This window comes from Arvicanthis niloticus, chromosome 1, assembly GCF_011762505.2.
Source record: "Arvicanthis niloticus isolate mArvNil1 chromosome 1, mArvNil1.pat.X, whole genome shotgun sequence".
Classification (NCBI taxonomy): domain Eukaryota; kingdom Metazoa; phylum Chordata; class Mammalia; order Rodentia; family Muridae; genus Arvicanthis; species Arvicanthis niloticus.
In genome coordinates this window covers 67,470,836-67,484,848 of record NC_047658.1, presented here as the reverse complement: position 1 = coordinate 67,484,848, position 14,013 = coordinate 67,470,836, and the positions used below count along the sequence as shown (strand labels likewise).

The 14,013-nt window shown below is 54.3% G+C and overlaps 1 protein-coding gene across 3 annotated transcripts in view; it reads left to right on the top strand.

Annotated features, from left to right (window-relative positions):
- Positions 1 to 14,013, top strand: part of Myo7a (myosin VIIA) — a 73,085-nt gene that overhangs the window by 38,833 nt on the left and 20,239 nt on the right. For all 3 annotated transcript variants that reach the window (XM_076938305.1, XM_034518322.3, XM_034518313.2), the window contains 14 exons: positions 1,492 to 1,586; positions 2,719 to 2,803; positions 3,316 to 3,534; positions 3,879 to 3,986; positions 4,908 to 5,117; positions 5,534 to 5,737; positions 5,927 to 6,103; positions 6,727 to 6,816; positions 7,721 to 7,848; positions 9,543 to 9,669; positions 10,329 to 10,448; positions 10,824 to 10,997; positions 11,684 to 11,911; positions 13,155 to 13,325. In XM_076938305.1, coding sequence (XP_076794420.1) covers positions 1,492 to 1,586; positions 2,719 to 2,803; positions 3,316 to 3,534; positions 3,879 to 3,986; positions 4,908 to 5,117; positions 5,534 to 5,737; positions 5,927 to 6,103; positions 6,727 to 6,816; positions 7,721 to 7,848; positions 9,543 to 9,669; positions 10,329 to 10,448; positions 10,824 to 10,997; positions 11,684 to 11,911; positions 13,155 to 13,325 — 2,136 coding nt within the window. The remainder of the gene's footprint in view (positions 1 to 1,491; positions 1,587 to 2,718; positions 2,804 to 3,315; positions 3,535 to 3,878; positions 3,987 to 4,907; positions 5,118 to 5,533; positions 5,738 to 5,926; positions 6,104 to 6,726; positions 6,817 to 7,720; positions 7,849 to 9,542; positions 9,670 to 10,328; positions 10,449 to 10,823; positions 10,998 to 11,683; positions 11,912 to 13,154; positions 13,326 to 14,013) is intronic.

Below are 14,013 nucleotides of genomic sequence, written 5' to 3'. Positions count from 1 at the left end.
GTGATGGTCTGGAGTGGACCTCAGGTCCCCCCTTGTGGTTTTCTGCAGGCAGGGTCATGAGGGTCAGCTGAGTGCTGTCGTCTGTGGTTCTGTCTCAGCATCCAGGTACAGCAGTTAGGGTTCCTGACTCCCACAGTCTCCTAGGAAATGGTGGATGAGAGCAAAAAACTGGGCCCCGAGCAGCCATGGCCTGGAGAGCAGCTGCACAGGGACAGTGAGGACTTCCTCATCTCCATTTCCTCTGTCCTGGTGACAGAGCAGGGCCCCTCCTCTGTGGGGGCAGGGCTGGGTGCAGGACAGCTGGGAGAAGAAAGGGGAGGAAGTGGTCTTTAGTGGAGTCTGGTTAGGTGTTAAGCTAACTCCTCTTGGTATGAGCTTTGAATCAGCCCCTGCATCTCCTATGCAGATTTCTGCATTGGGAAAGATGTTTGCTTTCCCTCTGTGTTCCTTGACAGCTGGTTAGACAGTGACTTCTGTGTGCCAGGCCTCCCAGTGCCTTCCTGCTAGTGGTGTGGGGTAGAAAGTCCTATGCCCAGTTCACAGGTTCAGAGAAGAGTGGGGGACTGAAGTCAAGCTGGGGGATGCAGAGAGCAGGCTACAGACCTGGGCTAGCAAGTGCCAGGCATGTGTTAGTATAGAGAACAGGGGTGGTGATAGCACATAGCACAGAAGACTCACAGTGCCCACTGTCCTCATGCTCACCCATCTGTACTGTTTAGGAATACTTCTTAGAGCCCACATGTCCCAATGCCATCCTCCCAGTCATCCATCCACCCATCTGTCTGTTCATCTGCTCACTGACAAGGCCATGGCGAGCTTCGGAGTCTCACCTGATGTCTGTGATTATTAGACAGGTTTTTTTCCTTCCCCTTGTGAGGCTCCAAGGCCAGGCTTCCAATCAAGGACACATCTGCCTGCTCTTCTGTGGCTCTCACACGGTACTCAGCACCATGTCTACCCACAGAACATTCCAGCTATCTGTGTATTGAATGAACCAGTGAAGTTTCACATTTCATCTAACTGGGAAGAAGACTGGGCTTGGAAATGAGCAGGGGAAGGGCTGGAGATGTCAGTGGGACCTGGAGTGGTCTTGAGTGCCAGGTTGATGCATATGCTATAGGGTATGTGTGGAGGGTCATAGGAAGGTTGTCCATCTGCATGTGAAGGAGAGGGTCAGAGGGGGACTGATGGATACCAGGGGACTCCTGGTAAGGAGTCTCCTACCAAGATCTTAGAAAAGTAACAGGGCCCAGGGCTGTAATGATGGCAGGGGAAGCCAGGAACTGACATTATTGAGTCACTCCCCAATCTCGACTCTCCAGGCTTCTGGGAAATAGCCACAGTGGCTATAGGAAGTTGCTGCACAGGCCTCATCAGGGTTCACTCTGACGTGCACATAGAGCCCTAAGCCTGAGTTGTGAAGGGAGACTGGCTCTGCCTGGATCGAGTAGGTGGTCCTGGGGGATATTGCTCAGGAGCTCTGCTTTTCAGGACCACCATGACATGTTGCTGGAGGTGGAGAGAGACAAGGCCATCACAGACAGAGTCATCCTCCTCCAGAAGGTCATCCGGGGCTTCAAAGACAGGTCCGTGTCAACAGCTTCTGCTCCCTCAGTTCCCCCAGTGGGAACGTGCTTGACTCACCTCTGCTCTCCCATGTGAACACCAGGAGCAAACATGCATACCAATGGTGCACACACAGAAACCATCACACATGCGCACACATGATCACAAGATGATCAAGGAACCCAGGTACAAGGTTTATGCAGCTCGGCCATGTCACTGAATCCAGACTGTACAGTCACTTGCCCTTCCCAGGCACACGGAGACAAGAGGCGTGTTTACAGACATTCCTCTCCTCTGGACAGGGTTGGAGATTTTATCAGCTACAAGGAGTAGCTCACAGGCTACATTAAGGACATGTCTACACCTGTGCTGGCCCCCACATGGCAAGACCAACAGTGTGCTTCGAGAACCACAGACACCCACAAACTGCCTTGCTTGCAGTTCATCTGGTCCTTCCCCCTGTCTCCCCATTACCTGTGAGTCTGTCCGTCTCTTCCTTGATGCCTGCTCTTCCTCCAGTGTCCCCACTCTCACCCCCATCCATCCTCCAATTGTCTCTCCATGCACACAGCTTGCTGGCCCTGGAGTGTTGGCTTGTGCCATGACATACCCACCCTTCCCTCCTGTGGTTTCTGATTCTCAGCAGACCCTTGCTGTTGCTGTGTGGTCTCTGTCCCCATCAAGCCAGAGGTGACTGTGGCATTTGAGAAACAGCCTACTGTGTGCCGGGGAACAGCACTGGGCTCCTCAGAGGCAGACAGTGACAGGGGCTCTGGCTCCAGCCTCGTAGGTCTCAGCTTCCTCAGCTACAGCGTGAAGGAGTTAGTTGGACAATGTAAAGGTCCCCCTTTTGAGTTATGTCATTATTGATCTGGCCATACATTCACCTGCTCAGCAAGCATCTTTCTGATTTCTGCCTTAAAGGTCTCTTGTGATAAGACTGCCAGACAGGAAGGCCATACACAGGCATCACTCCTCATTCCTTCCAGATGGTAGGACTGTGGTAGAGAGGTTCTATGTCTTGCCCAAGATCACACACATTGAAGATCACAGGCCCAGGGCCCAGGGTGCTATCTGGGCACACCTGGGCCATGGCTGGCTCTGGCCACTAGCTGTCTGCTCTGGAGTCACCCATCCCTGTCTCCCTTTCAGGTCCAACTTCCTGAGATTGAAGAGTGCTGCCACACTGATCCAGAGGCATTGGCGGGGCCACCACTGTAGAAAAAACTATGAACTGGTGAGTTCTCTCCCTAGCACCAACCCCTGATTCTATTAGCCAGACCTCGGAAGCAGGCTGTGTTACCTTGGCAACAGGACTTAACCTGCATCCTGAGGATGCCCTAGCCAGCTCTACCTTACCTTCAGTCAAAGCCCTGGTCTAGCTCTAATGGCTCACCGTATGTTTTGTGAGCTTTTCTCTTGAAATATTTTGGTGAGTTAAAGCATGAGACTGAGACTTTAGAATGATCCAAGAGAGACCTGGTCACATGCAACACTGTGGAACATCTGGCTGCAGCCTGGATTTAGGATTAGGGAGATGAGCAGAAATGGACACTGGTTAATTGAAGCTGGAGTTCCTGGAAGGATGCAGGACTCACTGTGGGGCTCTGTCTGACATAGATGGTACCTTGGTGTGTCCAGTCTGATGGAGGCTTGTGCACTGATAGAGGCTTGCGCCCTGGGTGTTGCTGCGGGCTTCATTCATCTTGGCGGGAGCTCAGGTCTAAGCACAGCATGCTGTCCTTGCAGATTCGTCTTGGCTTCCTGCGGTTGCAGGCCCTGCACCGCTCCCGGAAGCTGCACAAGCAGTACCGCCTGGCCAGACAGCGCATAATCGAGTTCCAGGCCCGCTGCCGTGCCTACCTAGTGCGCAAGGCCTTCCGCCACCGCCTCTGGGCTGTGATCACCGTGCAGGCCTATGCCCGAGGCATGATTGCCCGCCGGCTACACCGGCGCCTCCGGGTTGAGGTGAGGTTTCTCAGCCCCAAGAGTGGGTGGTGTCTAAGTGTGTGCTACCCGACACAGGTGTTTCCCCGTCCCCCGCCTGGTGCTGGCTGAGGAAGCCAAAGCCAGAAAAGAGTCTTGGTGTTGCCTGCGGGGATGGACTGAGGCCCAGGTCCCTCGTGAATTTAAGGAGACAGATACATCTGGTCTGGCTCTGGGAGCCAATGAGCCCCGACCCACTGTGACCAGGGGACCAACTCAGCTGCCTTTTGGAGCTTGAGGGAGATTGGGGTGGGGGGTGGGGGGTAAAGCAGAGCTGTGACAAGGGCTACACGTTTCTCCGGCCACGTGGCTGCTCCTTTCCTCAGTACCGGCGGCGCCTTGAGGCAGAGAGGATGCGGCTGGCAGAGGAGGAGAAGCTCCGGAAGGAGATGAGTGCCAAGAAAGCCAAGGAGGAGGCAGAACGCAAGCATCAGGTAAGCCAGACCTCCATGCTCTCCTGGGTAGCTGCTCTACAGAGTGGCTCCATGGCTTTTCTCCATCGCTGGCAGCTTGTCACCTGTCCCTGCCATCTTCCTCCCTCCTCCTAGGAGACACTTCTTCCCTCAGCACACAGCAGCTGAAGTTTCACCTGAGGCCTGGCCTCACTGTTCACAGTGCCTTCCTGATTAGCAGTGACACCCAAAGCAAAAGCCTGACAAGGGAGTGATTAGGGTCACACAGCCTGCCATAAGCCTGTCAACCACAAATGCCACCAAATACTGAAGTGTGGTTCATCTAAAAGCCATGGCTAAAATTGTGAGCTGCATACAATGTTATGACGACTTAGCTGTGGAGGGGCAGGATGTAAGGTAACCCGGTGTATTTTTTATACTGATTACATGCTATAAGATGATATTTGAAAATATAACTCAGATAATTAAAGCATTATTAATATTGGTTTCATTTATCGTCATCACCACCAGCAGCAGCATCACCACTACCACCATCATCATCACCATCATTATTTTGCCGTTTAAATGTGGCTCACGTTAATCTTTTGGTCAGCTCTAGTACAGTGCCCAGTTCCACAGCTCAGGACTTTATGTTTTCTGTGGCCCGGAAATGGGAGGGCACGGAAAGGGGAGGGTGAGCAGGGGAGGGTAAGCAGGGGAGGGTATGGAGGCAGGGGTGAGCGGGGAAAGGAGAATGCTAGAGGAGGTGTCCTCCTGTAGTCCAGGGATGCTGGACATCTGTCTGGCCCAGAGCGGGGCTACAAGCACAGTCAGCCTGCCCCTGTGTCAGAACCCTAGTGGGACTGCTGCTGCTCCTGGTCCCTCTTGGGCTCCCTGATAGCTGTTCTCTGAAGCCATATTGCCGGGTGCTGACTTACTTCCTCTGCATCCCCCCAACCTCAGGAGCGCCTGGCCCAGCTAGCCCGGGAGGACGCAGAGCGGGAGCTGAAGGAGAAGGAGGAGGCTCGGCGAAAGAAGGAGCTTCTAGAGCAGATGGAGAAGGCCCGCCACGAACCCATCAACCACTCAGATATGGTGGACAAGATGTTTGGCTTCCTGGGGACTTCAGGCGGCCTGCCAGGCCAGGAGGGCCAGGCGCCTAGTGGCTTTGAGGTATCAGGATTTTGGGACAGGACTTGCTGAGCGCCCCGTTTTCCCCCCAGAGCCTTGTCTGTCTCCTCTTACATCCTCTGTCCTGTAGCAGAAGGCACTAGTGACTGACTAGGTGAAGGACTACGGGTCTCAGATCCCACCCAGCCTCTGCCTGTCCACCCGCTTCCCTTCATTAAAGCCATTCTCAAACTTTCATCCACGGTCCTTGAGGGTCCCCTATGTGCTGGGCTCATAGCGCCCAGTGCACAGTGGAGAGAAGCAGCAGAGGCCTTGCCCTCTGGGAGGAGGGGCCAGCTCTGCAGAGACAGAGTGAGGACAGCAGCCAGAAGACAGCAGCCAGTGCTGCCTCTGTTCTGGTCTTGCCGGCTACAAGGCCCAGCCTGACAGTTAAGACACAACTTCTCTGTGCCCATCAGGACCTGGAGCGAGGACGGAGGGAGATGGTGGAAGAGGATGTTGATGCAGCCCTGCCCCTGCCTGACGAGGATGAGGAGGACCTTTCTGAGTACAAATTCGCCAAATTTGCTGCCACCTACTTCCAGGGCACGACCACACACTCCTACACCCGGAGACCTCTCAAGCAGCCGCTGCTCTACCACGATGATGAGGGTGATCAGCTGGTGAGGCTGCCCGAGGCTGGGTCATGGCTCACAGGCCCGGGCGGGTAGTGGATGGTCACCTGGCCTAGGGTCAGACCACATTTGCAGGTGGCTATCTATCTCTCCAGCTTCCTCTCCAAGGCTCCCTCTATGGTTTGAGCCACTTCCTCCATCCTCCCTGGCTCTCTTACATGTGTGCTCCATCCTCAGGCGGCACTGGCTGTCTGGATCACCATCCTCCGGTTCATGGGGGACCTCCCAGAGCCCAAGTACCACACAGCCATGAGTGACGGCAGTGAGAAGATCCCTGTGATGACTAAGATCTATGAGACCTTAGGCAAGAAGACATACAAGAGGGAGCTGCAGGCCCTGCAGGGCGAGGGCGAGGTGAGGCCACAGGGCCCCCCCAACTGACAGCTGTCTTGGGCTAGCGGGGATGGTGTCAGCTGGTGATAATTACCAGCCTCAGGTAATCAGTAGAAAGCATCCTATGTCTGCCTCATCCCGACCCCAGTCCCCATCATTCTCTGTCTACTCATGGGAATAATGTGTGATTAATTGCCAACTGTAAAATTCTCATTGTAGCTGAGGGGCCACACTGTGGACCAGACTGGCTGTCAGGGGAGCCAGGACACCTCACTGGGAGGCCTCAGACAATAATTGTGATTTTTTGACTCTCAGCAAGGACAAGGGTAGAGGCCCCATGGCCTGCACCTTGTGAGCATCTGTGTGGAAATCTCTCTCTCTCTCTCTCTCTCTCTCTCTCTCTCTCTCTCTCTCTCTCTCTCTCACACACACACACACACACACACTCACACACACACATACACACACACACACACACATACACACACACACACACATACACACACATACACACATACACAAACACACATATACACAAACACACACACACACACACACACACACACACACACACACACACACACACACACACACACACCATAGCCCCACTGTCCAGAGGTCTCATCCCTGCATCTGTTACACAGACCCAGCTCCCCGAGGGGCAGAAGAAGACCAGTGTGAGACACAAGTTGGTTCACCTGACACTGAAGAAGAAGTCCAAACTCACAGAAGAGGTAAGATCAGAGCCCGGGTCCTGTAGGGCTTCCTTAGGCAGCCAGGCTGCAGCACAGCTGAGCTGGGGGCCCTGGGGGTGGGAGCAGGAGGAGATGTGGACGGTGCTTCTTCCTTCTGCACAGCATAGCACTGAAGCCATCACTTGACAGAAATGTATGGAAATGCTTGGGGTGGGGGCTTCCCAGAGCAGGAGAAAGACTGGGGAGGGGGCAAGCACACGCGTGAGAAGGAGGGCACTTCTGGCTGATGCATATACCATGCATATACCATGCGTTTCATCCCAGGACCTCTCAGCCTGGGAGCAGACTTCTGTGCTGGTCTTTTTGAATACTGACACCACCATCCATCAATTCATCTCTCACCTTCTGAGATGGCCAAGGCCTTGCACAGGGGGCTGTGTAGGCTGGTGGGGACAGACAGGCATGGGTTCAGGTGCTAGGAGGCCCTTTCATGGCCTTTTCTATGATGGAGGGTCTCTTACTGCATTTGAGTGCAATAGTGGGGCTGCTTCTGTGGCTACATGAGGCCAGAAGAGAGACACACATCTACTGAGAATGGAGGGTGGCCATGTCAGGGCCAGGGGCCTTGATAATTAGGTGGTTGTGAACCAGGCTGTACTTTGGTGCTGTAGGTGTGAGATGGTCTCACTTAGAGTCAGGGATGGGACACATCCTGGATGAAAGACTTTCCCTTGGGTGGGACTGAGGTACAGAGAGCCAAGCAGGTCTAGGTTTTAGTCTTCAAGTGATTGCAAGCTCAGGGGCCACCCACACGTCCATCTTCTTTCTGCAGTGGCTGGCAGGGACAGCATCCCATCCATGACACTATCTGCTCCCTGTGGGGAGCCTAGCAGGTGCAGCGCCCCAGCCTTACCTGTGGCTTAAGCCCATGTCCTTGTCCTAGGTGACCAAGAGGCTGCATGACGGGGAATCCACAGTACAGGGCAACAGCATGCTGGAAGATCGACCCACCTCAAATCTAGAGAAGCTGCATTTCATCATTGGCAACGGCATCCTGCGGCCTGCACTGCGGTCAGTACCCAAGGGACAGTGGGATGCCGTGGCTGGGCTTCTCAAGGCAGCTGGTCGGATCTCCAACACTTTAGCCACAGATTAAGCAAAAAGGCCAGTGTTAGCTCTGTTGCTGGCTAGTCACATGATCCTAACCTATCTCCTTCATCCCCCTATGCCTTATCTGGAAAGTGGCATAAGAATAGTGCCCACATCTGAGATCTGAGGGAAGGCAGAACTGTGAGACAGTGAATGGGGCAAGCAGACTGTAACCAGCAGCTAATGGTTATCATGGCCCCTCCTGAGCTTTCTGATTTAACCCCTCTGCTGCTGGCTCACCTTCAGTGCAGCTGACTCAGGCCAACGGTGAGGTTACACTCTCCCTAGAGACCCTGCCATTGTTTCCATCCCTGGGTCAGGAGAGACCTCTACCAATGGCCTGGGTGGGGCGATAGCCCAGCCAGATGTGGGGATCTGGGCTACTCAAGGAACTTGCTTATCATATCACCATAGGTAGACTTGGGATCCCAAGAACTTGTGTTTATATTGGGAGTGTGGGACGAGAGACAAGTCCCATCTTCCCAGTGGGGAAACTGAGGCCTAGCATGTGGAAGAGACTTTCCAGGGGTTATTTGACCTTCTAGACTACCTACCTGTCAGCCTCACCTCTCTCCATTGCTCCTCAAGGCCAATTGAGCCAGAGGCCTCCAAGGGCCACCATGAGGGAGAGGTGGCCACCAGGTTACCTGTCTGCCATATCTGAAGTAGACTGTTCGGTCTTGTGGCAGAAGCCCCAGGCCAAAGAAGGCTAGAAAGTGGACTCCTGGGGAACCATGGCTAACCTCCCTCCTCTGGCTTAGCCATTGCCACCTTCTGTTGGTTGAGCAGGGCTAGGTTGAAGACTCAGGCACAGGATTCCCACTGTTCTGTGGGAAGATGGGACCTCGATGAGCCGTAATCAGCCTGGTTGTTGCTGTGAGGGCTGCCTGTCTGCTTTGTTCTAGGAAATGATTTAGGTCATGGCCATGAAATAAAGATGGCAATGTGACATTCTGCTGGTTCATGAACTCTCCAAATTGAGACGTTACTGAATTAGACAGTCCTGCCTCCTACCTGTCACTGTCCTCAGAGAAGAGGAACACCACATTAGTGTGTGTGTGTGTGTGTGTGTGTGTGTGTCCATCCTGGGTGGGTAATCCTTCTTGGAGCTCCCAAGAATTCTTAAAATTCTTAAAATTGGGCTTAAAATTCTGTTAAGAGATGTTTTCAGCTCAGTACAAAGTGATCCATGCTCTAAGTATTCATAAACTGGAGAGAGGTGTTCCAGAGTCAGGGTCCCTGCTTACTGGCCCTGACACCCTCCCAGGAGCCTGTTTGTTTCTGCCATGTCATCACTATTACAGCAACTGTCCCTGATGTGGGGTCCCCTGCTCAAGCTATATGGTTGACCTGGGGCTAGGCATGGTGGACATCAGGGACTGTGACCTTTGAACTTGTATTAGGATACAGGTCACTTTGAGGATGGTGGACCCCATCCTCAGGAGCTTTTGCTTTATTCCTGGGCCATGACTCATTCTTAGTGACCTCCAAATCTAAAGCAAGAACCCTCTGCTCAGCCTGTCTCTGTCTCCTGAGAGGCCTTGGGCTGGTTGGTCAGAGGAGCTGTGGTGTAGAGGGGTGATTGGGTGTCACTCTGAGGTATTGTCCCCACTTAGGGACGAGATTTACTGCCAGATCAGCAAGCAGCTCACGCACAACCCATCTAAGAGCAGCTATGCCAGGGGCTGGATCCTCGTGTCTCTCTGCGTGGGCTGCTTTGCCCCCTCTGAGAAGTTTGTTAAGGTAGGAATGTGGTCTGGGGTGGGAAGGGTGCAGGGCCCCTCTATGCTGGGACACAGCATGTATGTGGCATGTGCTTTCTGGTGCCCTACAAATATTTCTCATATGGGATTCTGAGACTTCTTGAGTTCTGGAATCCCATACTTTGTTGTAGGGACAGAGTCCCTCCCAGGTCCTTGAAGGTCTCATACATGCCCAGCTGCTTCCTCCCAGGTTCCCTTTGCCCAGATGACCAGCACTTGGCTTTGTCAGCCCCTTTCTATAGAGGCCAAGTGTGATAAAGATATGTACAACCTGAACATGTATCTTGGGACAGGCACTTTGATGTCACCCTGTACCAGGCTCTGGGTACTAGTTGGGTACTGGCTGGTTGCCATGAGGGTGGGGGAGAAGACCAAATGGGGCCCTGAAGGGTATCAGCAGCTGCAGTAGAGAGGGCAGAGATAGAACGTGAAGGTGAGGCAGGAGCTGAAGCTGAAAAGGTCGACTGTCTGGCCTTGCTGCAGGATGTGACTTGATTTTACGGGTAGCAGGAGTAGGCCTAGAAAAGGGGGCTGTAGGTGGCCCTGCTGAAGCAGCGGGTTCTGAGTGTGCCTGGGGGGAACTGCAGGCTGCAGCAGTAGCTAGGGTGGAGACGGCCTCACTGAGTTACCTGTCTGCAGTACCTACGGAACTTCATCCACGGGGGCCCACCCGGCTATGCCCCCTACTGTGAGGAGCGCCTGAGAAGGACCTTTGTCAATGGAACTCGGACACAGCCACCCAGCTGGCTGGAGCTGCAGGTTGGCAAGGCTCACATAGCATGCATATGGGAATGTGACCTATAATGCCTCAGAAGTACCCCTTCATGTTGGATTGCAGGAGTCCTTGGGTTCTGGAATCTCAGGCTCCCCAGAATATGAAAGTCCCAAAGTGTCATTGGCTCTTTCTGCCTGTCTCATGTTCATGGAACTTAGTCAAGGCCACGTTTCTACAGTGGTCTCCTCCTAGGCTTTGGTCCCTGGCACAAGACATCTAAATGTCCCCTCAGGGTGGATACCTGTGACAGATCCATGTGGTGTCCCAGTAGGATGTTGGCAGTATGGGGGTCAGCTCCAGCCCCATAGGCAGCCAGAGCATAGAGGGACGAGACCACAGACCCTCTCGGTCTCTTTCAGGCCACCAAGTCCAAGAAGCCCATCATGTTGCCTGTGACCTTCATGGACGGGACCACTAAGACCCTGCTAACAGATTCGGCAACCACAGCCAAGGAGCTGTGCAATGCTCTGGCAGACAAGATCTCACTCAAGGATCGCTTTGGCTTCTCCCTCTATATCGCCCTGTTTGATAAGGTATGCCTAGCCCAGCCCAGTGCTGCCACCTGCTGGCTGAGGTGTTCTCATGCATGGGAGTCACTTAAGCTATGGGCAACAGGCTCTACAGCTTTCTGCACCCAGGAACCCCATGGTCAGAGGTCCAGAGCTCTCTCCAACCACGGGTACCGGGGGTGGGGGGTGGGAGCCCTTCTCTTCCCGCTTAGAAAAGAGGGCAGGCAACTCCGCTCTCCAGGGTCATATCTGTCGTTGTAATGTGTAGGAGTCTGCTCCGCCCTTGCCACATCTTCTCCAGCCGTGTGAGTCCTCCTGGCGTGAGCACACCATCTTTTCTACTGAGCTAGGCCTGGGGTTTCCTCTGGCACTGGGAAGACCCATGGGCAAGGCCTTGCACTTGTTCATAGCTTGCCTGGATCTCCCTCATGAATTGGCCCCTCCAGTGGTGTAGTTTGCCTGACAGCATCCCTTGCTCTGAGAGGAAAAAAGGGGGCCTCCACATACTCATGCCTTGATAGGCAGTCACTACATGCTACAAACTAGCTCAGAGCCCGCCTCCCAGGGGACCTAGGACACACATTCCTGCCTCCTCTGGGCCTCAGGCCTATCTGTGCTCGTGCAGTTGACACAGAGGATGACCCTTTGAAGTCCTTCTCTGACCCTGTCCTGCCTATCCTCCCACTATGCTGTCTCTCTTCTGCTCACAGGTATCCTCCCTGGGCAGTGGCAGTGACCATGTCATGGACGCCATCTCCCAGTGTGAGCAGTATGCCAAGGAGCAGGGTGCACAGGAGCGCAACGCTCCGTGGAGGCTTTTCTTTAGAAAAGAGGTCTTCACACCCTGGCACAACCCCTCGGAGGACAACGTGGCCACCAACCTGATCTACCAGCAGGTGGTGCGAGGAGTCAAGTTTGGGGAGTACAGGTGTGATAAGGTAAGTGGGGTGCACGAGCCACAAGAGGCCATGGCCGCTTGTGTTACGTCCACAGGCTAAGGGCTGTTGTCAGAAGGTGCCGACACTGGCTGGGTGGCAGTTAGACATTTCCTGGGTTTCTTGTGGATTCAGTGCTACTTAACCAGTGGGTGCTTAGATAACTATCCTGATTTCCCATGGGAAGGGCTCCATGCACTCTGCAGTGCTCGTGAGTGATATATGTAGGGGCTGACGGACAGACAGACATACTTGTGTGGTTCTTAGTTTAGGAACGGCTTTGAAGGAGAAGATCAATCATTTAGATCAGGATTCGCAGGTGTACATCTCAGTTTACCTCGTTTTGGGGGCAGACTTGAGCGTCTTGGTTTTGAAGATAATGGTGGTGTTTCCAGTACCTGTGGCCCTGTTAGCGACGGCAGGATAAAGATGGAGCTGCTGCTGGTGTTGAGAGTGGTTGCTGGTGGTGATGATGGTAGTGCTGATGCAGATGGTGGTATTCATAGGTGACGGTGACACTGGTGATACTTGTAGTGCTGATATAGATGATGACAAGCTAATATTCTGAGCGTTTTAGAGCCACCGTACTGGCTACTAAAGTTGGGAAATATCTCCCACAACTATAAAATAGCAGTTGCCTACAAGGTCCCTGAGAGCCTCCTCTGCCACACTGCTGCTACTCAATAGAAACACCAGGAGCCCCCAGGGGAGTTCTGCCCTGGCTGCTTGGCACCAGCCTCGTCAGACAGGAGTCCAGCCTGTGCTAGACTCTCACCTGGATCTCTGAAATACAGCCGAGTAGTTACTGTGTTGACTCTCCCTGGGTAGAGAGTGACGGTGATGGGGATGGGGATGGTGACATGCTATCACTAACGGGGGTGACAGGGATAGCACATCACTGTCACCATCCCACCAGTCCATCTCCAGTGTCCTGCCCTCCAAGACAGAACTGCTAGCCCACGTGGCTTTCATGCAGTGCTGTGCCCTGGCTGTCTGACCACCACCAAATAGGCCACCTGCTCTCTTTTGCTCTGTTCATGTGCCTCTGTGCCCAAGGAGACCAGGCACAGGGCAAGAGTATGGCTGATGGCTTAGGGACCTCATGGCTGCCCTTTGAAGAGAAGTGAGACAGGGAGAACACAGGGTCCTGAGGGTCAGGATCCCCAAGCTACAGGAGGCACGGCTGGGAGGGGGCTTGGCTGGAAGGGCATCCCCAGGGCGGTATGATGGTGTGTGTTATCCTTAGGAGGATGACCTGGCCGAGCTGGCCTCCCAGCAGTACTTTGTGGACTATGGTTCTGAGATGATTCTGGAGCGCCTGCTGAGCCTCGTGCCCACTTACATCCCTGACCGTGAGATCACACCGCTGAAGAATCTCGAGAAGTGGGCACAGCTGGCCATTGCTGCCCACAAGAAGGTAGGAAGAGGGAGGGGTTCAGAGGAGTGGCAGCACGGAGCATCCAAGATGTCACGACTGGCGCCTGATGTTTTCTGCCTGACAGTTGCTGGGGACCAGGGCCTCCTGCCCCCAGCCCCAGCCCCAGCCCCAGCCCCAGCCCCAGCCCCAGCCCCAGCCCCAGCCCCAGCCCCAGCCCCAGCCCCAGCCCCAGCCCCAGCCCCAGCCCCAGCCCCAGCCCCAGCCCCAGCCCCAGCCCCAGCCCCAGCCCCAGCCCCAGCCCCAGCCCCAGCCCCAGCCCCAGCCCCAGCCCCCACCACGGACATCATTCATATATGTCTCTCTCACTTTCTCTGGGCTGGATGCCTGAGACACAGAAGGCTCAAAGCTGGTCCTGTGACCCGTTGAGGGATCCCTGGGGTCATGGATGTTGAGGGTGACCTCTCCTGTTGATGACGGTGCTGTGCTTTCTGAGTGACCACTCAGGACTGACAATGGGATTGTCTAGGAAGAACTCCAGTACCCTCCTACCTGGGAACTCTGGGTGCAGGCTCCTTTTGAAGTCCCAGGCCATGTCTAATACAGGAACTAAGGGACCTGTGAAGCAGCAGCTGGGTGTAGGTGGTTGCCAGGGATCCAAGCACCTCCTTCCTCCAAGGCCCTGCCATATCAGAGCAGGCTAAGCCTAGCTCAGTTACTGGAGGTCTCC